General features: G+C 37.2%; 1 protein-coding gene across 3 annotated transcripts in view; it reads left to right on the forward strand.

Annotated features, from left to right (window-relative positions):
• The window catches only part of LOC150096712 (multiple PDZ domain protein-like), a 1,501,001-nt gene that overhangs the window by 1,235,516 nt on the left and 240,398 nt on the right, over nucleotides 1-25,087 (forward strand). For all 3 annotated transcript variants that reach the window (XM_090408593.1, XM_090408594.1, XM_090408595.1), the window contains one exon: nucleotides 14,805-14,874. In XM_090408593.1, coding sequence (XP_090264719.1) covers nucleotides 14,805-14,874 — 70 coding nt within the window. The remainder of the gene's footprint in view (nucleotides 1-14,804; nucleotides 14,875-25,087) is intronic.

A 25,087-nucleotide genomic window follows, 5' to 3' on the forward strand; every position in this document is an offset into this window, starting at 1 on the left:
CCCCACCCTCTGTACTCCTGGGTCTGTAGCAACACCCCACTAAATATCCTGTCTTGTCTACCTCTACCTCACACCATATGCTTTCAAAACAATTAGTGTCACTGCCTTCAACGTCTCCACTCTTAGAGGACATAGGTTGTCACTTATCATAAGCAGTACTCCACTACCACGCTTTCCCTTCCTATCCTGCCGAAAAATGCTGCACCCAGCGACTTCTATTCCTGTTATTATATCGTCTTCTGTCAACTACGTCTCATTGATCCCAATAATTTTTGGCCAGGCTGATGCTATCTCTGCCACCAATTCCTCTCCCTCATTCCGGATACTCCTGGCATTAGTACAAGGTGTCCCAAAATTCATGCAAGAAGTAATTTTGATAGAAAACACAGGTTTTTAATTAAAAATTGTAATTTCTTATTGATTCATAACGTATACAGTATAGGGTTATGCATGGAATAGCATATCGGGTAAATGGCCTCCACGGCTTTGCTGGCACATACGCACTCTTTTGTCGAAATTTTCCATGACCGTTTTGCATAAATGTGGCTGAATTTCGTTGATACAGCACTCAATTTCCTCCTTCAAGGCATGGGTGGTCGTGGGCTTGTTAGCATAAACCTTAGACTTCAAAAAACCCCAAAGAAAAAAGTCCAATGGCGTTAAGTCACATGATCTGGACGGCCAATTCTGATCACCAAAACGGAAAATTACACGACCAGGAAATGACTCATGCAGTAATTGAATTGTTTCTCGGGCTGTATGGCATGTGGCACCGTCTTGTTGAAACCACATGTCGTCCACATCCATATCTTGCAATTTAGGCACAAAAAACTGGATTGTCATGTCACGATAGCGAGTACCATTAACTGTTATTGCCTTACCAGCCGCATTTTCGAAGAAGAATGGACCGATGATGCCTCTAGCCCAAAATCCGCACTAAACAGTGACACGTTGTGGATGCATTTGTTTCTCAACAATCACTTGTGGATTTTCTGAACCCCAAATGCAACAATTTTGTCGATTAACGAAGCCATCAAGATGAAAATGAGCCTTATCGCTGAAGATGATTTTGTTTGAAAAATAAGCATCCACTTGTTGTTGTTCCATAATCCATTCAACGAACACTCTTTGCTGTGTGTGGTTATTTTTAATAACCCTGAACTGTCAGCTGTCACGCTGTCTTTTTTTTCTCGTTGGCAACACTTTACCGCACAAATGGCACTAAATTTAAATCTTGCGTGAATTTTGGGACACCCTGTATGTAGCATAGAAATGCCGTTGTTTCTATACCCAGCATTATCCGCTCTAGACTCCACTTGGCTCAGTGTTACCTGATGTCGTCCCCCTTCTCACAAGAGGCCACCCCTGCTACCATCCTCCCTGGGACACACTGACTTTTTCAGAACATCAATCTCTCCAGATGCTTATGTCCTTCCTCATTCAAATGTAAGTGGTCTCTTGCATACAATTCCTCTCTGTCCTCAAACGCACTCCAAGCATCCACAATATTCCAATCCTCTCTTGTCGCACATTCTAGCTATTATGTCATTCAATAATACCACTCTTCTGCTCAGTTCGTCATTATCATACCTAGGCAAAACACGCACTATCTTTCCTCTTTGTGTCTTCTTTCGTACCACCTCAAGCAAGAATCTCATATCTTTCGCTGCCCTATTTACATCACCACTCAGTCATTTGTTCCCACCATCACAATCATCTTATCCACCCTTTTACCTCTCTTAACTGCCAAAGCCACCCTTTCTATCGTTCGTTCCTCCTGGCAAACACTCTTCACGCATCCTATCTTGAACACCACGGATCATTGTGTCCCCATACATTATACCTCTTACCATTTCCTCTCTCCTATTGTTTCCATTTTCTCCTCTTCTTTCATTCCCATACCTCTCTCTCATTCCCTCTCTCCTATTGTTTCCATTTTCTCCTATTGTTTCCATTTTCTCCTATTGTTTCCATTTTCTCCTATTGTTTCATTCCCATACCTATCTCACATTCCCTCTCTCCTACTGTTTCCATGATGGTTGACAGTAGACTGAAGTTTAGGGCATATTGCCAGTGTTGCAAAGATTGCATATTGTAATGTTGCTATGATAAGTACTCTAACATGCAAGGATAAGGAAGTGGTTGTGCCACTGTACAAGGCACTGGTCAGACCACACTTGTATTATTGTGCTCAGCTCTGGTCACATGGTTTTCAATGTGATGTGGAGACATTGGAGAGGGTCCAGAGATGAGTGACTAAAACAATATAAGGAGTTTGGAATGCTGGCTATGGAGAGCGGTTGAAGAAATGTGGATTGCAGAGTTTGGTGGATAGGAGGAAGAGAGGTGATATGATAGAGATGTTTAAGTTGGAGAGGATTTTATCAGATTAATCCAGAGGGGATTATAAAATGAGCAGAAGGTGAGAGAGGAAGAACCAGAAGTCATTCTTGGAAGTTAGGTAAAAATGTGATGAAGAAGGGTGTGAGGAGTAGGTTTTTTTTACACGGAGAATTGTCAATGAATGGAATGCATTACCAGAATGTGTTGTTAATGCAAGGAGTGTTAAGGACTTTAAGATTTTATATGATAAATATATTGTCAGTTGAATGAACCTCCCACGATGAATCTGCTAACTCCATGTAATAATAATAATGATACCCTTGCTAACCACACTTACACAGTTTGTGTGACTGGCATCTTGTTTTCTCCCTTCCAGCCATGTATAGAAAACAAAGTCTTCAGCATCACCCTATAATCCCCCTTTAATAATGCTTTAATGCTTTTATTATGGCTTCTCTTTTCTGCCTAACAGCTAGTTTTTGAAACACACAATAATATACTAGGGACTTCAAATATGCTTCACTTCACAACAATATGCTTTAATCTCTTCTCATAGGGGCATTCCATAGACCCTCCACAATCTTTGTCTTCAGCACATCTTCATCCCCACGGAATCTGGGTGTCCAGATCTGCATGCAATAGTCCAGATGTGGCCTTATTAAAGCCTTATAAAGGAAGCAAAAATTTCTCGGTCCATACTTGTTAGTTTTTTTTTTTTCAACAACCACATAATCTGATGTGTTGTTTTAGCTACCTTTGCCATATGCACTCTAAACTTCATCTCCCTGTACACAATCATCCCCAAGTCTTCATCTCATTAGTTTCCTGCAGTTCATTTCCGTCAATATAGTATGCAGTTTGTGATTCTCTTTTTTTCCCAAAGTGCCTTGCCCATACTACTATTCTATTTAAATCATCCTGTAGGATCTCTACATTACCTTCGTTTACTATCACTCTTCCCAGTTTTGCATCATCAGTAAACAACTGATTATTCCCTGTCAAATAATTTCCTATATCATTGATATACAAATTAAACAAGAGAGGACTAAGTGCTGAATCCCGTGATGCATAAATTAAAAATGCCAAGAAATTATAATCTTCTTTAGTCCTTTATCTAAGTGTAAGTAAACAAAGTTTGTGCATGAAGTTTTTTTATGACTAGGCTACTTGTATATAGAGGTTAATGACCTTGCATTAATTGCCTTAGTACCCCATAATGCAATGCACACATTCTTTTGGGTTTGTATAATGCTATTTATGGGAAGTCGTAATGCCATTATGGGAAGAGCCACTGCCCAGACTGATTTTGACCGTTATTCAGATCTCATCAGTGAGAGCCAGACCCAGAAGAGATACCAAGGTTGAAGTAATGCTGAAGTCATATATATCACATGTACAAGTAGTGAAAGGGTGTAACGCCTTATCATTAAAATATGCTTGATTGAGAACAAGTTGTAGAAAGTTTTTTCACTTGGTTATAAATTAAATTAAAAATGGCAAGAAATTATATTCTTGCTTAATCCTTTATCCAAATGTAAGCAAAATTTGTATGTGTAGTTTCTTGACAACTAGGCTACTTGTGTATAGAAACTAATGACTTTACATTAATTGCCTTATTATTCCATAATGCGAAGTATGCATCCTTTCAGGTGTGTATAATGTAATGTTCCAACCTTGTTATCTCTTCTGGATCTGGTTCCCACTGATGAGATCTCAATAAAGGTTGAAACCAGTCTGGGTAGTTACCCATGATGCATATCATTATACACACTTGAAGGGATGCATGCTTTGCATTATGGAATACTAAGGAAATTAATGTGAGTTCATTAGCCTCTGTTTACAAGTAGTCTAGTCATAAAGAATCTTCATGTGCAAACTTTGTTTGCTTACACTTGGATAAAGGATTAAAAAAAAGAGTATAATTTCTTGGCATATTTTAATTTAATTTATAACTAAGTTAAAAAAAAAAGTTCTACACTTGCGTCGCATTAGTGGTCACCTTACCTTCTCCTGGACTCATTTCCTCTATAAACTACTCTTTGATATTTGTCCATCAGCCATCCTACTACCACATCTGAACTATGTACATGTGGCTGAGGATGCAGAAGTAATGGTAACTGGTTTATAGAGTAATTTCTGACAGGCTGAAGATTTGTTTTTAACAAAGTTTGGTTGATAAGTATAAATGAGTGGTTATGATTGGTAGGAATATCTTACAGGAGATGTATGTGATAAGAGATCTGGGGATGATGTTGGACAAAGACCTAAAATTTCTGGGACACATTGCTAAAAATTGTGAGGACATCACAATAGATTAGTGCACCGATTATTATTCCAGGCAGAAATGAGTCATGAGACGTATCATGGGAAGTCCTTTAGACAACACAGTTTATCACACCTTTTCTTCAAATCCTTCACTGTCTGCACTCTCATCACACTCTCAGAGATAATGCATTCCATGCTTCTTCCACCATCCATACAAAAAAACTTTATTCTTGCTCACTATTTCCTTTCACAACTTTCAGTGACGATTGCCTGTTCTTGTTCCATCCTCTCATTTTACCATATGAAAAATCTTATTGGTATCAATCCAGTATATGTCTGAGTCATCACCTGTTTATCTTCTTTCCACCAAACTCTGCAGATTATATGCTTTTAGTCCATTCTCATAACAAATTTTCTGTTATGTAGTCCTGATATCATTTTGTTATCTGCCTCTGTGCTTTTTCCATGGTTACTTTGTCCCTTTCAGATTGCAAAGGTGTTTGATTGATTATCAACTTAGCATGTAGTAATCTAACTAGAGCAGATGGGATTGGATATTGGACTAGTGCATTGGATTAGATATCGGCTGTCTGGTAGATGTCAGCAAGTTGTGTGTGGAGGGAGCAATATCCCAGAAAAGGAAAGTACGAGTGGTGTGCCTCATTGATCTATTTTAGGATCATTGCTGTTTAACCTGTATGTTAATGATACTGGGGAAGATTTGAATGGGGATATTTAGTTGTTTACAGATGATGCAAAGTTGAGAAGAACTTTGATGATTAGAGCAAATGTTAACCTTACAAGAAGACTTGAATAGATTGAATGAATGGTTACATGAGTGGGAATGCCAGTTCAATGTTGCGAAATGTAAGGTTTTAAAAATTTGAAAACAAGGATTTGATGTAGAATTTACTCTTGGTGGCAATATATTGTTGGAGATGGAGGAAATAAGAAATCTTGAGGTGATGGTAGATAAGGATCTAAAATTTAGAAGATACATTTGTGAAAATTGTGATGACAGGACAATGAATTCGTGTGTAGAGCCTTAAGTGCTGTGAGGACATCATGTTGGAGGCTTAATGGAATGCATACAGCATTCAGAAAGGATTAACATAAGTTTAATACTTCCTATATTTCTTCCTAGTCACTAGGACATCTTTCAGGGATTACAAAAACAACTAATGTATCATGAACACAAATATCATACAATACCAAGCCCAACCACGTGGGTGACACTAAAGTCCTATCTAGGTGGAGTGCCCTCTAAGGGCAGTGTAGGTGGCCTGAAATGTAAGGTGGGACCTCTGATGATGAGTGTTTCCCAAATCTTCGGAAGCTTAATGCAACCTTATTTATTAAGATTTGGTTGATTTTTGAGAGCTGCTGCCGCTGCTTCTAAGAATAGTCTCTCTTTCTTGAATTTGCTGTGGTGGAGCATGGTGGTTTTCTTCCAAGAAACCCTGTGGGTGATGTCCAAGACTGCAAACTTGCTACCCTTATCCGTTCTACTAAAGATCAGCTCCCTCCTCTCTCTCTCTCTGCCTGGAGTTTACAAAGTACCCTGTTCTCGTAAGCTGGCATACTTTGGACAGACAAGCAGATCAGCATCCATCTGCCTGGAGGAACACAGGTCTTACATCTGTAAACACAACTATGGTCAGTCAGGCTTGGCTGACCATGTCTTGGACACCACCCACAGGGTCTCTTGGAAGAAAACCACCATGCTCCACTACAGCAAATTCAAGAAAGAGAGACTATTCTTAGAAGCAGCGGCAGCAGCTCTCAAAAATCAACCAAATCTTAATAAATACGGTTGCATTAAGCTTCCGAAGATTTGGGAAACACTCATCACCAGAGGTCCCACCTTACATTTCAGGCCAGGCACTCCACCTAGATAGGACTTTAGTGTCACCCACGTGGTTGGGCTTGGTATTGTATGATATTTGTGTTCATGTTTTTGTTGTTTTTGTAATCCCCGAAGATGTCCTAGTGACTAGGACGAAATATAGAAAGTATTAAACCTATGTTAATCCTTTCTGAGTGCTGTATACATTCCATTAAGCCTCCAACATGAAGACAATGAATTTTGGCAATGATGCAGAGGAGACCAACTTGTATGGTGATTTTAGTTCCATTGTATACTGCCTTGATTAGGCCACATGTATAATGTGCATAGTTTTGGTCCCTTGGTTTTCAAAAGGATGAAAAGATATTGGAAAGGATCCAGAGGTGATTGACTGAGGTAGCTTCTGGTTTCTAGAATGTTGAGTATGTAAAAAGGTTGAGAAGATGCAATTTGCAGAGTGTAATAAATAGGAGGAGAGAGAGATCATATGATACAGATGTACAAGTTGGTAAGGGATTGCTATAGGATTAATATTGAAGAGGTTTTCATAAAATGGTGGGAGATGAGGGGGGTGAACAATAGGTCATTCCTGGAAGCATGACCGCTTGTTCACCCTACAGACACCTCTTGTCTATAAGGAGGATGTGAGCAAGAGAGTACGAAGCAGTTTTTTTGCATAAAGAGTTGTGAATGATTGGAATGCATTTCCTGAGAGTGTTGTGTCTTCTGAGAATTTGGATGTAGCACAGTATGATGAGCTCTGTCTATGACAAAGGGATCTCCTGCAATGAATCTGACTCCATGGAATCTTGGGATAATAATAATAAAATTCTAGTAAACAGATCTCTGAACATAGAAATCCATATGCTTTCTGATCAGAACTTTATATAATGGAACTACCACTCTCTTTTTTTCTTTACCAGTCAACATCCTTCTCAGTTCTGCAGCTGTCTTTCGGATTTTCTTCATAACCCCTTGCAACATATCCTCTGAACTTCAAAGTTCTGTCTACCATCATCTTGAGATTCCTTGCTTCCTCTATTTCTTCTGAGCATTCTTCTCTTAGTTTCACTAAGAGAGTAAGCTCCCATCTGCAAATCCCAAAATTCAAAACCTTGCATTTAGTTGTGATAAAGACCTCAATATCTTACTTCAGCAATAATCTGTTGCATTCCAAACAACATTTGTGTTAAACTGTTATCCCCATTTTCATTTGCCCACCTTTCCAGTTTGTTCAATCCTCCTGAAGAGCTACAATTGTATAAGTGTGGAGGTTATACAATTGTATAATCTCCATGTGTATGTGTTTCTTGTGTAAGGCTTTGATTATGCTTCATATGGACACCTGTTTTGTCAAAGGGTTGAGGATACGTTAGAAATGTCTAGAGATAATTCACTAAAGTAATGAAAGAGGAGGATAGTGAAAATGCAATTTTCATTGCCTTATGGATAGGAGGAAATGGAGATGTTGTTGACACATATTAAATCTCTTCCACAGATTAATGTGGAAGAGATTTTTCATAGAATTATAAGATCTAGAGACAGAACAAGAGACCATCTCTAGAAACTGTATAAAGAGGTGTGAGGAAAATATGAGTGGAATATATTGTTTGAAAGTGTGAGTGTAGAAACTGTGAATAAAAGGCTGGAGGTTTAATGAGTCTTTCATGATGCTATGATGATAATTATAAATATCATACCATTCCTTTACTTGTCAGTATGTAAAAAAAAATCAGAATGGTCAGTATCAAATCATTTTATATCTGTCATATGGTAAAGAATTAACTATCAGTTTGAATTCTGCCTGGCTGCTGAAATTAATTAACCTAATATCTCCATGAATGAATATTAGCACATATGTGATGTAAACATGAGCTAATGTGAAAATTCATAACTTACTTACAAATAATTACTGAAAACAATTCATTGAAAGCTTATTATACTGGTATCATATTAAATGGGACAACTGACTGGGAAGAAATTCTTTTACACTTAAGTGGTTTTATAAATATTTAAACACTGCATATGATCTGCAGTACGTTAAGAAAAAAGGCAATCAGGTTTCTTAGTTTTAAAGGTTAATCACACTATGTTATATTACTGTTAGTACTAACCATAGGTAGCTTATTTACAGTTCAAAAAGTGAGAAATTAAGCAAGTTGGCCATATTTGGCTAGGTAAATGCATCCTACACACTAATAAGTAATGAGTAAGATGTAATCATAGAAACTTGAATATTGCTCAGTAGCAACTTTCATAGAGGTAAATCCTAGTGTACTATTATATTAATATAGTACACACTATCCACACAATCTATCATATCTCTCCTTAAACCCATTAATAGACAGAGTACTCCCAACTGACTTTGGCAACTCATGTCACTCATTCACAACTCCCCAAGCAAAAAAATTTAATCTTCACACCTCTAATAACCAGACATTTATTCAAATTCTAGGGATGACCTCTTGTTCTGGCCCCTCTAGCCAAGTGCTGAAACATTTCCAACTTAAATGTTTCTATCATATCCTCTCTTTTTCCCCTACCAACCAACTTCTGCAATCCACGAACCCTCAATCTCTCCTCATAGGGAACATTCCACAGACCACTCACCATCTTGGTCACTCACCTCTGAATCTTTTCCACTGCTTCCTCATCCCTGAGAAATCCAGAAGACCAGACCTGAGTACAGTAATCTAGATATGGATGTATCAAGTTCTTATAAAGAGGAATAACAACTTCCTTATCTCTACTTGTTAGTTTGTTCTTTAATAGCCAATTGAAAATTCCTTCATTTCTTCCTTGGTAGAACCTTCTGTGGGACATAAATAAGTACAAATAAGTCTCATTATCCAGTTCCCCATTCTGGTATTTGCCCACACCATCTACTTGATATTGCATGCCATTCAAGAAGATTACCCTCATATTTATTGTTAAATACTATTAGCTACTCCCTCTCTCCCCCCCATTGTTATTGCCTGAATATAACATTTTGTATTTGTCACTTAGAAAGATCTCACCTATTTTTGTCTTCTTTGTTTTAGCTATGCCTATTACGTCGATCTAGTACTTATTATCCACTTCTTCTGCAAGTTCCATTTCCTTTCCATTGATGCTTCTTTTGATAGTACCAATCTTGAACTTTGTTGATGTCAGAACATTTTCTGGGATTTGTTCCAATAGCTGACTTTTCGCTGTTCACCCTGGTTCTCTGACGAAAATAATGGAGGCCTTGTTTAACCGGGCAACGCTCTAGCTGGCATGAAATTCTGTCATGTTGTACCATCATTTTATGCTGTGGTTTAAGCCTATAAGAATACAGTTTGGTTGACTAAATCCCAAATTGCATGCCTATTCTTGTTCATTCAGTATCCAGGTAGATATAGATACCTAACAGGGTGCACCACAAGATGAGAAATGGACGTTAGGTCAGAAGCCCCAGTCGGTTCTCTGCATTCCTTAAATGGCTAAGTGGAGGTATCCTCAATTATACTGCGCTGACCTTAAGCAGAGCAGTATAACTGTGACAGACTCTGACCTGTAATAGTCCTTTATTTTATTAAAGGCGATATTCCTGTGGTATCATATGATTAAAAAATATATTGAAGCTGCATAAAGTTGTATTTGAATAAAAGTGAGTTATTTGATTAGATAGAAGAAACAATTTTTTTTTCTTTTTTGACAGATTCACAGAATTTTTACAATTTCAGAGGATGTTAAAATTAACCACAGCTTATATCCAGATAATTGTCCAATTTCTAATTATTTTTTATTTTATTTTATTTTATTTTATTGACATTTTGATGATCAAAGTGTATTTTTTTTTATTTTTTAGTTTTATTTCCAGACTGATTAAGTTTTTTTCAAGATGGCTGCTACCTGCTTTAAGTGTTTTAAGTGTTCTTTTCCCCTCAAATTTCTACTACCCTGCAGGTTGAATCCACAAGTCTCATTGTTTGTGAGTTTCATTTGTAGATGTGGAATAGGTGTACCCAAAATCCCTTTGAAGCATTTCTTCTATGAAACACACAGCAAGAAAAAGAAAAAAAAGAGTGAATTTGAAGGCCAAAAGGGTTATATAGGAAACCAAATAAAAAATATACAATTTTTATGACACATACTCTTCATAGATAGCTATAAGGAAAAATTGGTCCTGTTCTGTTATTTTCATCCCTTGATCCTAGCTTTTTAAAATGAAGAAAACCTGTTTTTTGTTGCAGCTTTCAGCATATTTAATACATTAACCTATCAAGACAATTTTTTAGGATCAATTTTTAGTATAATAATTTAATCAAGTAATGAGTAGGATATAACCAGGGATCATATAAAATACTAGAATTTTATATAAATGCTTCATGTCCAAAACCCTTGTAAGAAATATGGAGACTACAGAACTTGTGACAATATGTGGCAAAAACCACATATTCTCACAGCAAAGCATGTTTGGCTTCTTTTCTAGCAACATTATTAGTATAAAATTCTTTGCATCCACTGACGACGTCAAATGTGCTAGCAAGTTGCTTAAAAAAAAAAATTTGAAAAATCAGAAAAAACAGTACAATAATGTATTTCATTCTCAAATTTCATTTACAGATATGTATGTCATTCTCTGGATGTGTCCATACCATTTCAAAGCATCTGCCTTTATCTTCTCCATAATAAGGTGTTTGACTTTCATCTCTGTTCGAATATATGCATTTCTCAGATAATCCATATGGCTAACTCTCATGCTTCGCCTGAAGTAATCTATTTCCACATCATCCATTTGCCTCCTCTGGCTGTTAATGAACGTCCAACATGCACATCCATAGGCCATTATACTTTCCATAATCACATGATATAGCATCTTCTTAGTTGTCCTTGATACCTTATGACACCATAAAATACCATTCATGGTTCTAATAGCTGCTTGTGGCTGTCTCGTTTGAAACACTATATCTACTTCACAGTGGCTGAACTTATTCATCATGCAGCACAGATATTTGAAGGCATTCACTACTAAGTACAGGTATCCCTCGATTAATGCAGTTAATTAATCCCTCGATATTACCGCATTAATCAAATCTAATAATCAGTGGTAAAAATTACAATTCATCCATGATCGATTACTGTTATTAAGAACTCATTTTATATGGTACTCTTTTAGGAAAGATAACAAATGAATGCAAAGTAAATGTGTAATAAATACTTGTACCTACATTATTTACTGCAATATTTTTATCAAAAGAAGTTATTAAGAGTCGTTTGAACAGTTTTAGTATTTTTCTTATCGGCATAAATGTTTCTACGATAACAAGCAAAATGACTCTCCAGACCTTGGCAAACAAGCAATAAAACATAAAGAAAAACACTGCAAATATAATACATGATGGTAGAAATTAAGTGGATATTGAATGCAACATTATTTCATAGCCGAATATAGAAACTACAAGAGTTTCTTGCAGAATATATAGAAACTAACAGTTTTGGCAGATGAAAGCATAAGCAACGTTATGGGCAACCCGTAGTAAAGGTGGAGTAAGCTCAAGATCACTTTCCTTAGTATTTTCCATAATGTAAAGCAGATTTCTTAGAGGACATGTATGATAAATAAGCCTTTGGCTCTCTATTTCAGTAATACATGATGGTTTATTTATTTTCAGTTACAATCTAGAAATTATTGAACAAAGAATAAAAAAAACAACTACTAAACAATACTATACTGACATTGGAGGTCGCGGTACCTCTCAGGTACAGTTTACTGTCAAATATCACAAACCTTTACATAACATGTGTTAAACCAAACTGACAGCAAAAAACAGTGCGGAATACCACTCGTAATATATGAATGCATAGTTACTCATGACCTTCAAGCTATACACTGAATTCTGTAAGAATATTTACATTAAACATTTTGCATGTACAGTATCTGTCAGATCAGCTGCGAGCTCCGCAAGTTTAAAGGTGCGTTAATCAAAACTCTTGTTGCATATATCAAGGGATTGCCGCAATTAATTTTGGCATGTTAAGCATGGGATACCTGTATTTGATTTTTAACAAATTAGCTTTCAGGCTTCAATGTTTATATATATCCAATTTTCTCATTTGATATTCTACATCCTCCTTGTCCTGTGAGAGAATCACCTGATCATCAGTGAAAAGAAGAGAATGTAGAACTTGGTTTCCTATGGTAATACCCATTCCATGGCATTATCTGTTCCAAGGCTTCATCCTAGTAGATCTTAAACAGTGGTGACATACAACATCCCCTGCTTTGAGCCCATTGGAAGAAATAAATTCCCCCGAAAGTTTGTCGCCACTCTTTATAGCAGACCTGGATCCTGGTACATCCTCTGCACACACTTTCAACTGTTCCTTCATCTATTCCTGCTCTCTTCAATACTTACTGCATTGTCTTCCTTGGTACAGCATCATTAGTTTTCTCCAGATCTACAAAAATTAAATTGAGCTGTTTATTCTTAGCAACCATTTTTGGGATATTTGTTGTAAAGAAAATATATTATCTTTGTAAGATCTTCCTGCTTTGAAACCAGATTGTTCCTCTGATATTACTGAGAATGTCTTAAATTTAATTCTGTCCCTCATGATACCTTATGAGGTTTTTATCATTGTATCCTCACCTGCAGTCACCTTGTTGAATGTCATTGTTAGGACTTGTAGTACTTTACTATCACCATACTTGAACATCTCTATTACCATTCCACTAGGGCCAGCCACTATTCCATTTTTTTGATGCTCGAACAGCCCATCTCACCTCCAGTGTTACTTCAAATGGTCTTTCTCCCAACAATAGCCTCTTGTCTCCTTGATATTTCACTCTCTCTCCTTATATAATAAACCTTCATAGTATCTCTTAAAATCTTGGAAGGAAATGATATTAAGTCCTGCTCAAGATAACTATGGGGCCTCGTACCTGTTGCACACATTGTCAGTCTTCAGAAGAGCGATTATATCCCACCAGGTGTTTTGATTTCACTGCACTTTCTTTCATACACTTCTTTAGCTTTAATTACCATTCTTTTCACTTGTCTAGCACTCCTCTCTATCCTGAAAGGTGTTGCCGCTTAACCATCTCTTATATATTCTCTTCTTTTCTTCTGTCTTCTCCTTCACCTTGACTTGACTCATCTATTCAATATTTCCTTGTGCCTCTTATCTTCCCTTCCAAGAGCCTCTTTAGCAGCCTCATGTACACATTTCTTTAAATGGTTATAATAACTCAGATGCAGATCTCTCTCTGGTTAGATCCAATTTCTGCTCAAGTTGTTGTATATATAAATCTCATATACTATCATCTTGTAACAATCCTATTTTCTATTTGGGGATCTCAGTAACTCGACCATCATCATCATATGAAACATTTGGCCTCCTAGATGTAACAGGACACGCAATCTTACTTATTACCATATAATGATCTGTCCCATCTTCAGCTCCATGGAACACTCTCTCACATCTTGTATTACTGTTATTCACTCTTGTTTGCTATCACCAGATCATTTATTGACTTCAGACCTCTAGCTGGTTGGGTCCATGTAAACTTATGTATATGTTTATACTGATATGAGAAGGTGCGTTTAGCACCTTCTCATTTTCATACACCTGAATCAACCTGAGTCCATTGTCATTAACATGATCTTCATAATGTCCCACCACACAATGATTATTACTCTGTCCAACTTGACTATTAAAGTCTCTCAACACTAATAATTCCTTATGTCTGCCTGATAATTCAATAATTTCTTGGGGATCTTCAAAATATTCCTCCTTTTTATCGAATTAGGCATAAGTTCCAATAATGAAAAATTTAAAACCCTTTGGGATTCTGAAAATTCTGTGAATCCATCAAATAAAAATGGTCACCATAATTAACAGAATGCCAGGAAAAATCTGAAGTATTATTTTCTATCTAAATGAGAGGCTAACAATAGGGCTAATTTCATGAAAATAGCTTGTTTCATGGAAATCAAAAATTATGAAGCTTTGGTCTCCTGATGATTTCACTTAGAAAGATCCATTATGCAGTTGTTTTCCTTGCACTGAGAGTATTCACCACTTGTGTAGGAGAAAATGAACTCATTTTTGCTAAGTAAATGTGGTTCAAGAGAAATAGGAAAGAATTCTGTCTATAAACAGTGACTCCAACCACAAATTCCCTTCTTCTACATTAAGAATGGCAATAGCCACAGATAAGCTTCCTTTCATGCACGTAACAACTTTGGATATGTTCTGGCAGACTACTCTGAAATGTAATAGCCTTTCTTTTAGAATAATTAATTAATGAAATGCTAGTGTAAATATTTAATTGCTTTTTTATGGCATTCACATAAATATTTTCCTTTTCTCCACTGTTTAGGAGAGAAGGAGCATTAGAAGATATGGCAGTGAAACCTCTTACTCAGTTTCCTTCTCAGCTGGATGAAGAAGTTAGTTATAATTATTTCTTTATCACTTATTCTCTTATTATTCATTTAATTTGTGGCAGCTGTGTTAAATTGCCTCAATATTTCATCTGAGTCTGTTATAGATAACGTTTAGTTTTTCCTTCCATTTTATTTTTCTTGCTGGGAAAAGCACCCCAGCACATAAAAATGAATGCTTTAGTATTTTGAAAGATATAGCTGAAATGCATGACAGCATTTCTTGTACTTTGTTATTCCATGTTCCTTAAAAGTACTTATAAATTTATGTCAAAGAAACCATAAAAATACACTGAATAGATAAAATTCGGTCTCTTATGGTTTTTTTTTTTTTATATGATTCCCATGCATGAAAGATTGTAAACTAACATTATCTTAGTACCATGTGCATGGTGAATTAAGAGATTTATAATAAGGAAAAACTTTCCTCTAGAGATGTAACTTTATTAAGGTGACAGTCTCATACCAGGTGATGAAATTCATCTGCCACCTAAAGACATTCACCAAGATCTATTCCCATGGTGGGTATGCTATCTGCTCTCCACCAGCACAGGCTGTGGGGATTAACTTATTTGTGTCAGCTGCAATGTATAAGAATGTGGGTAAATTAATGTATATGTGTGTGTGTGTGTGTGTGTGTGTATATATATATATATATATATATATCTGTTCTTAGAAATGATGGTCTACCAGAATTGCCAAGAAAAACTGAAAAATGACAATATTCAATCCAAAGTTTCAGAGTGCATACTCAGGGTTAGTCAGGAGTAGGGATTAAGTGGATGACTAGCAATATAAAGCAGGAGCTGAAAAAGGAAAAAAAAAAAGGAAGCATTGTGGCAGAAATATAAACAACAAGGTGGTCAGCATGACCATGAGCAGTATAAAGCACAAGCAAGAAGGGTAACTAGTATGGTAAGGAAGGCTAAATCAGATTTTGAGAGAAAATTAGCTTAAGCAGGCTTAATTAGCTTAAGTAAATCCGATGAGTTTTTTTCGTTACACAGCAAGTAAGAGAAAGAATGATTATGGAAAGATAACCGTATTCGGTGCTGATGGTAGGAAAGTGACAGAAGCAGAAGAAATAGTTCACTTACTAAGTGATCACTTTGCAAGGTATAGACATATCATGCAGCTGGTGACTTTGCAGATACTTAGGCAACAGAGGCTGATGTGAGCATTGAGGTAGATGAATTGGAGGTACTCAGTATATTGAAAAATCTCAATGTGAATACAGTAGTGAGCCTAGATGGTATGTCTGCTCCTGTGCTACAAGAATGTAAGTGAACTGGCAGTGACTCTGATGAAGTTGCTTAATCTAAGTCTCAGCTCTGGCAAGGTTCCAAGGGAGTGAAAAGAAGCGATAGATCTATTACATAACGGTGACTCGAAGATAGAAGTAGCAAATTACGGACCAGTTAATATCTGTGGAGTGGTTGGTAAAGTATTGGAAAAGTTGGTTAAAAGTAAAATTCAGGAATGGGTGAAATAGGAATATGATATTCTATAGGGGCAGCATGGCTTTGTAAAATTGATGAGACTAGGGAGATCTGGGGGGGGGGGGTGATGGTAGATAGAGAGAGAGAGAGATTTGAAATTCAGAGGACATATTGCAAGAGTTAGCAAAATAGCTCAGAGGATTACTTGGACTGAATAAGACATTGAGAAGTAAAGATAGGGAGGCTATGATTCGGCTAAATGTTGACTACTGTGCACTGATTTGGTTGCCTGCGTTTCTTTGGGAATCGGGAGGTAGTGAAAAAGATTTAGAGATGAGTGACCAAGCTGGTGATAGGTCTGTGGAATATTTCTTGTGAGGATAGAGTGAGGGTATGTGGGTTGCAAAGTTTAGCTGACAGGCAGAGGAGAGGGGATATGATAGACACTTATAAGTTACTAAAGGGATTCTATAAGATTTTCATAGAAGACATTTTTCTATACATAGGGGAAAAACAAGGGTTACACTTAGAAGTTGTCTAAGAGTGTGGTTAGTAAGGGTTTGTGGACTAAGTTTTTTACTTGGAGAGTAGTAAATGAGTGGAATGGATTGCCAGTGGTAGTTGTGAGCATCCCAACAGTGAATTGGTTTTATGGAGTTGTATGATAGGTATTGCGTTAATGCAGCATTTCCCAGATTTTTCCTATGACGGAACACTTCACAAACCCTGAAATTTTCATGGAACACCTCGGTTATTTTGTAATGTATTAATAATTAATTATGACATAATCATAAAGAGTATTAGTACACTTATGTATATGGTGTGACATGTTGATAAATATAAAATTACATTTAAATCGGTTATCAATCACTGGACTAATGAAATCTTGTAGCATAATGTAGTTTCCTCAGGCCAACATCATTAAATTAATTTGTGCTGATTTTCATTGATATATCCCATTCTGATCACCAAAAATTTATAATATGATAAGTACTTACAAGTGAATGCAAACTTTTTCTTCTGTGTGCTGATGGTTTTCCTCTCCTTTTGTACATCCTGGAGATCGCTTTGTAGGCTGGAGGTGGATGGATCACTATCTGTTGCGACACAACACCTTCAATAAGAGATTTCTTAACACCAATATTAAACAAAGTCCCTTGTCTCTTATTCATATTAAAATTTAAATTTTTACCTATTACTTTTAAAAATCACGGCACTACGGTTTTGAAACAAGCACGTTCACTCTACAATACGAACTTGTGAAGAAAGTATTCGATATTACTAGATTTGAGAACCGGATATATACTACCTTGATCTTCAATTTCAGTAGATAAATTTTCTTTATACTTCGTTGCTGATTGGTCACTAACATTTGCAACACAGATGTTACTTCGTTCAGTTTTGAGAACAAAGGATAAGTCGCTAATTGTTATAATCCACTTGCAGGCAATTTTTATGACCATTCATAAATAGCGGTATTCCCTTTCCCGAATGTTGAAAGATTTCGATGTGTGAAAATTAACGATAATTCATAAATATTTCCATGTTTAAAAATATGCGGTTTGGTCACTGACATTTGCAGCACAGATATTATTTCGTTCAGTTTTGAGAACAGAGGATACACTGCCCATTGTTGTAATCGGCTTGCAGGCAATTTTTATGACCAGTCATAAACAGCGGTATTCCCTTTGCCGAATTACTTCCATGTCTAAAAATACAGCTTAGTCACTGACATCACGGAACACTTATTCACTTTCCGCAGAACACAATTTGGGAAACCCTGTGTTAATGGATAGTGGATCTCTCATGATGAATCTTTTAACTCCATGGAGTACCCATATAAATAATAATAATAAAATTCTTTAAGTAACTTATGTTTCTATCACCCCCCCCTTTTTTTTTTTTTTTGCCTATTAACCAACTTTTGCAACCCATAAACTCTCAGTTTATCCTCATAGGGAACATTCCACAGACCACTCCCCATCTTCGTCACTTGCCTCTGGATCATCTCCACCACTCATCCTCAAGAAACCCAGGTGTTCAGATCTGAGCACAATAATCCAGATGTTGGTTGAATTAAGGCTTTATAAACAGGAATGACAATACCCTTATCTCTACTTATTAGTGTGTTCTTCAATAATCAAATAATCCTTTGAGCTACCCTGGCTACTTTAGCAGTATGTCCTCTAAACTTCAACTCTCTGCTCGATATACTAGATAGTGATGTGACTAGATAGGAAGTGATGTGAAAGGAGATGCTACACCTGTAGCATCTCCTTTCACATCACTTCCACAACCTCCTCTACTTCCAAAAAAGCCAGTGTGCTTTTCCATTCCAGACATTATTTCTCACCTCTGCATCTTTAACACTTTACAAATCCAACCAAATCCTCACTAATTTAGGATATTGTTCTCACATATAAGGATTGTACATTATATAAAATTTCCTTTCTAAAAAACAAACTTCTCGAAAATGCTTCATGCTGTTTAGAAGATGATTTGGTGTGACCCTTTTCTCACAGACTCATTCCAGCCACTTGAGTGTTTCTGCTCTGTGACTCTTCTACAGGTATTTTTGTGGGCACTCTTCTACTGAACTAGCTAATACCATTTCTTCACTTTCCTTCAAACCCATAAATACAAAAAACAGCTGCTGGTCAACATTCATTCACTATTCAGCTCCAGACACTGAACCATCTTCTTGTCTTCCTCTTTTATACCTTTTGCTTCCATGCTCTGAAACAGTCATCCACCCATTTTTCTCTAAGAACTACAATCTTCAGTTGTTTAAAAGAATAGACATGCAGGAGTATCAAAGAGACAGGAACGTATGTGGAATTATAAGGCAGGTGATTATAATAGTCTAAGACGTCAACTTGGGGAAGTTTCATGCAGGGAGGAATTGGAAGGCCGGATATCATTAGTGCATGGGAAATTGTGAAAGAATATTTGTTATCAGCAATAGTAAGTTGTATACCATGAGTGAAGAAGAGGACACAATTTGGAGTAAAGTGGATGACAAACAATATTAAACAGGAATTGCATGTGAAAAAGAGGCTATGAAATAGATATAAGGAGACAGGTATAGAGAAGATGCATAAAGAATATAAGACACAAGCCAGAAGAGTGACTAGTATGGTAAAGGAAGGCGAAACTGGAATATGAGAGGAGATTGGCTCTAAGGTCCAAAGAAAATCCTAGGGAATTTTTTAGCTATGTGGCCAGTAGGAGGAGAAGTGACTGTGGAAGATTGTCATTGTGAGATAAAAATGGGAATAGAGTGACCGATGCAGAGGACATAGTGGAATTGTTCAATGAACACTTTATTGGAGTATTTCATCCTGGAGGAGTCAGTTTTAATACTAGAGGGATAGAGCTGGCTTTTCAATGAAATTCTGGCTGTCATGGAATGGAAGGAAGGTAAGATAGTGCTATTGCATAAGGGTGGTAGCAGACTGGAAGTGTCTAATTATAGGCCAGTTTGTGTGTCTTCAGTAGTTGTTAAGATCTTGGAGAAAGAGTGAGGGACTGTATACAACATTGGGCAGATGAGGGTAATGTTATCTGTGAGAGTCAATATGGATTTGTGAAGGGGTGCTCTTGTTTTAGCAATATGCTAGCCTTTTATAATAAAGTTACAAGAGCATTAGATGAGGGAAAGGCATATACTGCCAATTTCTTAGACTTAGCGAAGGCATTTGACAGGGTGCCACATGATAAGCTGATATTTAAGTTGCAGTACATGGGTCTGATTGTCAGATTGGTCAACTGGATTCAGGATTGGAGACAAGAGATCTGGGGTTGATGATTGATAGAAACCTGAAATTTAGGGGACATATTTCAAAGGTGGTGAAGGTAACACAGAGGATTGCTGCAATAATGAGAAGGACACTGACCTCCAGAGATAAAAGGGTTATCAATCCGTTAGTATCAGAGAGCTGTGTATGGTAGGGCAGTTTCAAGGAGGCAGAGGGTTACAAGTGGGGTCCCACCAGGCTCAGTACTGGGACCTATATTGTTTAACCTTTATATCAATGGCATTGTCAGTGGATTGCAAGGGGATATTCAGTTGCTTGCAGATGATGTGAAGCTGGGAAGGATTATTAGTAATAGTGCAGATGTGGTAGCTGCAAGAGGATTTGAATAAGCTAGATAAATGGGCAAATGAATGGGGGGGGGGTGTAGGTTTAATGCAGCAAAATGTAAGGTCTTGAGGTTTGGGAAACATCGATGGGACACTGCATACTCTATGGGAGGAAGTAGGGGAGACAAGAGATCTGGGGTTGATGATTGATAGAAACCTGAAATTTAGGGGACATATTGCAAAGGTGGTGAAGGTAACACAGAGGATTGCTGCAATAATGAGAAGGACACTGACTTCCAGAGATAAAAGGGTTATCAATCCATTGTAGAAGACTCTGATCAGACCACACTTAGACTATTGTTCTCCAGGATTTGAAGGGGATAAATTAACTGTGGAAAGGGTACAAAGGCAGATAACAAAGATGGTTTCAGGACTGTACAATGTTAGTTATGAGGATTGGCTGAGGGAATGTGGACTGCAGAGTTTGGTGGATAGAAGAAGGAGAGGTGATATGATTGAGACTTTTAAGCTGTTGAAAGGTGGTTACAGGGTTGACACTGGAGAGTTCTTTCACTTGGTTTCAAGAGGTCATCCCTCGAAGAACTAGGGATTATCTGTAGGAGGTGTGCATTGCTGTTGCTAGTAAGGTTTTGTGGACTATATTTTTTGCTCTAAATGTGTGGACTAAATGATTGGAATAAATTAATAGAAGTAGCTGTGAGTGCCAATCCTTCATTGTATTTATCATCATGAGATACACTGCAGGATTGTTAACTACAACTGGAAGATAGGGAGAGAACTGGGGATGGAGAACTGGCAGTTGTGCATTGCTGTTGCTAGTAAGGTTTAGTGGACTATATTTTTTTTGCTCTAAATGTGTGGACTAAATGATTGGAATGGATTACCAGAAGTAGCTGTGAGCGCCCTGACAGTTAATGATATGATAGTTAAAGGTACGATAGTTATTGTGTGTATAGGTTAGTGTGGGTCTCCCGCAACGACTCTTCTTTACACTGTTGATCAAAAGCATAAAATCTCCTGTTATCACTCTTATGCAAAGTCTAATTCAACTTTATAACAGAAAGAGAGAACCAGACTATTGCAAATCCACATTTTTGTTCTTAGCACTCCGTTCTGCTGTCTTTCCAAAGTTTCCATAAGTTATTGAACACTCCAGATACCATTCCTAATCTTTAATCCACCTCATTCCTCACTTCACAAGTATCTTACCCAGCTATCAAGATATTTGAAGTGGGTAAGAAAGACAAACTTTATAACTGGTTTTCATTACTTCACTTTTCTCAACATTGAAATATGTTTCATTGTTATTGTATACAGTCATGGTGACTTTCTCATGGTATTCTGTGAGTTTTTACAGTTCTACCTAGATTTTGTCTATCAGGCTAATCTGACATTAATGGGGAAATCTGGAGGGGAAAAACTGGCAATCCATGAAAGGATAGATGAATGACCATTCAGTGATAATTTGATAAATGGACCTTTTTTCTAGATATGATCAAAAACCAATGGAAATATCTAACAGAACCACTTACTTTTCACCAAAGTTTGAGTCCATGGATAGATGACGTTGGCAAAGAGAGGTGCTGTGGACTGAGAGTGTCTGAATCCATATTAATGGTCACTGATTAACTGGTTGGATGAAGAAGTGGATTGTGATGAATACTTTCTCATTCCTCATTGAAAAAAACTTTTAAAAATCAACAAAACAGATAATTACAAGTTTCTGAAAAGAGAGAATCAGTGTAGCTCCTATCCCCTTCTGAATTTACCTTGCCCACCTTTAAGATGCCTGTCAATCAGAGCCTTAATATTGTTGAGTATAATAATGCACAGGATCTTATTTGGAATGGATAACAGACTGATTTCTCTATAATTCTCACACATTGTGCAATTTTCTTTCTTAAAAATGGATAATATTATTCCTGATACCTCCAAGGAGTCCGAAGACTCATCGCGGGAGGACATCTTCGACTGTCTCTATACCTTACCTCTACTACAAATCAACGCCACCTACCGCCCACCTCCAACACCACCACAACTAGTAATTTTTGTCTGTAAATTGCGTGTGTTCTGAAGGGCCGACTTCTGGTGTGTCTTTGGGAACTATACTACTTAGGTAGAAAATGTCAAAGTTCTCTTCAGCCACATCATGATACTCTCTTCAACTCCTTTTTACATTTCTTCAGTAATTTCTGTATGATTTATTAAGTTTTAATTATTTTGCCAATTTAATCTCAGACATAATGAGACTAGTATCAAATTGGGAAAATAGAAGTAGCTTGCTTGCAAACAACAGCTGAGTTGGATCAGAAGATGGAATATTGTTTATAAGATTATCAAGATGCTTTTCCTACTTTGTCATATTGCCATCTTTTGATTTAGCTGTGCTATTTATTTATTTATTTGGTATCTTCTAATGATTTCACTTCATTCTCTCTCTCTTCTTACATAACTTATTAATAACATCATACAGTCTTTTGTGATTATTCTGTAAATTTGCCTTTTCTGCTTTCTCTGCTGTGTTGTTAGTCATGAATATGACTAACAACATAGCAGAGAAAGCAGAAAAGGCATGATTTTAAGCAGATGCATGATTTTAACTGTTTTCACTTTGCTTTTGTTTATTAACTTTCTTTTAATACCTAGTCCCTTCACATTATGCTGCTCTAGTCTCTTCCTGCATTTTCTTCTTTCATCATATGACTAATGTCTCATTGCTCAAATATCCTCCATATTTGCTTTTTTCTTGCACATAAACTGTTTCTCCTAGTTCCATGCCAGCCTTTTTGAAATCATTCACTTTCTACAGCATGATTTTGTAGGTTATAATGTCTAAGCAACTTACTTTGCTAAGCTCTGGAAATATCACTCTTGCTCAGCTCACTGTCTCAGTATTATTATTATTATTTATTATTATTAACACTATTGCACACAGTGCTCACCCAACCTTGCCTTAAACTGATTCAGTGTGTCTACATTCACAACACACTCAGGCAATGCATTCCACTCACCAACCACCCTCCATGCAATGAACTTGCACTACTCTGCTCACACTCTCCTTATACGGTTTCCTACAGTGGCCTCTTGTTCGATCCTCCCCCTCTCCCATTCTATGAAAAATCTCTTCCATGTCGACCTGATAACAACCCCTGACTAGCTTATATGTCTCACTGATACCCCCCCCCCCCTTCTTCCTATTCACGAGGCTTTGCAATTTACATTCTCTCAATCTGTCCTCATACTCCACATTCCAAAGACCAGTGACCACCTTTGTGAATCTTCTTTGGACCCTCTCCAGCATATCCTCGTCACTATGAAATCCTGGCAACCAAAGCGATGCACAATAATCCATATGAGGCCTGATGAAGGCCTTATATAATGGCATCATAACCTCTTTATTTCTGCATATCAGGATCCTCTGCATCATTGCCATTATCCGATGTGATGTCTTCACAACTTGTGCAATGTAGCCCCTGAATTTCAGGTCCTTGTCCATCATCACTCCTAGATCTCTCATGTCCTCTACTTCCTTTAAAGTTTCCCACCAAGATGTACCTCACATCCCATCGTTGCTTACCAAATCTCAAAAACATTACACTTTGCAATATTGAACTGATAGTTTCACTTACCTGCCCATTCATACAATATATTCAAGTTCTCCTGTAACACTGTATCATCTGCTTGACTCTGTATTGCTCTCCCTCCCATTTTGCATCATTGCAAACAGTGAGCATGTTGCTCCAGTATGATAATGTGGAGTGGAGGAGAAGAGTGGTGATAATGAATGAGATGATAGTGAGAATGTGTAGGAAAAGAGCTCTGGAATATGCATGAAGTACTTTGAGAATAGAAGAGAGCTATGCAAGTAATGGGTTATGTTTCAATGCAGAAGGATGCAGGCATTTGAAGACTGTTGCTGGCAAGTGAGTGTCATGGCAGGGAAACTAGAATTGAACTGGTGAAATGAAAAGGGATAGCAGGGAATGTTGCCTCACACGGGGATAGTGGCTTGAGAATTGAGGGGGGGGTGTATACTTTATTACAGAGTAAGGTGAAGTATCAGGGGAGTAATAATGATTATAAGAATACTGAAAATGCAGCAGTTTCTGTATACAAATGCTAGGAGAATTAGGACTAAAGGGAATGGGTTTGTGGCATTGATTGACTCACTCTCCATGGTTGTTGGTATCAGTGAAACTTGGTCAACTGAAAGGGGGGGGGATGTTCTAACAGAGATAGAAATCGAAGAGTATAGAATATTCAGCAGGTTAGAGGAGGTAAACATGGACACATAGGTGGAGTATCACTTATGATAAGAGATGAATTGTGCCCTCTAAGGGTGGAGAATCACAGTTGACAGCATTGAGCATATATAGTGGGAGATAGGTGTTTATAAGACCAAATATTTAATGAGATAATGATACAGACCAAAGAATATAGATGGTGATGAGCAGGAAATGTTTAGGTAAACGTTTGTAGTGCATAGTGAGTGATTATAGGGGGACTTAAACTGTAGTGATATGAACTGGGCAGAGGAGACAGCATTCAGTAATAAGGAACTCGATTTCTTGAGGGACAACTGTTTTAGGCTGCATGTGACGGAGGGAACGGCATCATATGATCCGATTGTGACAGAGATGTCTGTCCCTTGTTGGTGAGAATGACCATGTAGTTC

Source organism: Typopeltis vanoorti, chromosome 18, assembly GCF_054136105.1.
Source record: "Typopeltis vanoorti isolate ZY-2024b chromosome 18, IOZ_Tvanoo_1.0, whole genome shotgun sequence".
Lineage (NCBI taxonomy): Eukaryota > Metazoa > Arthropoda > Arachnida > Uropygi > Thelyphonidae > Typopeltis > Typopeltis vanoorti.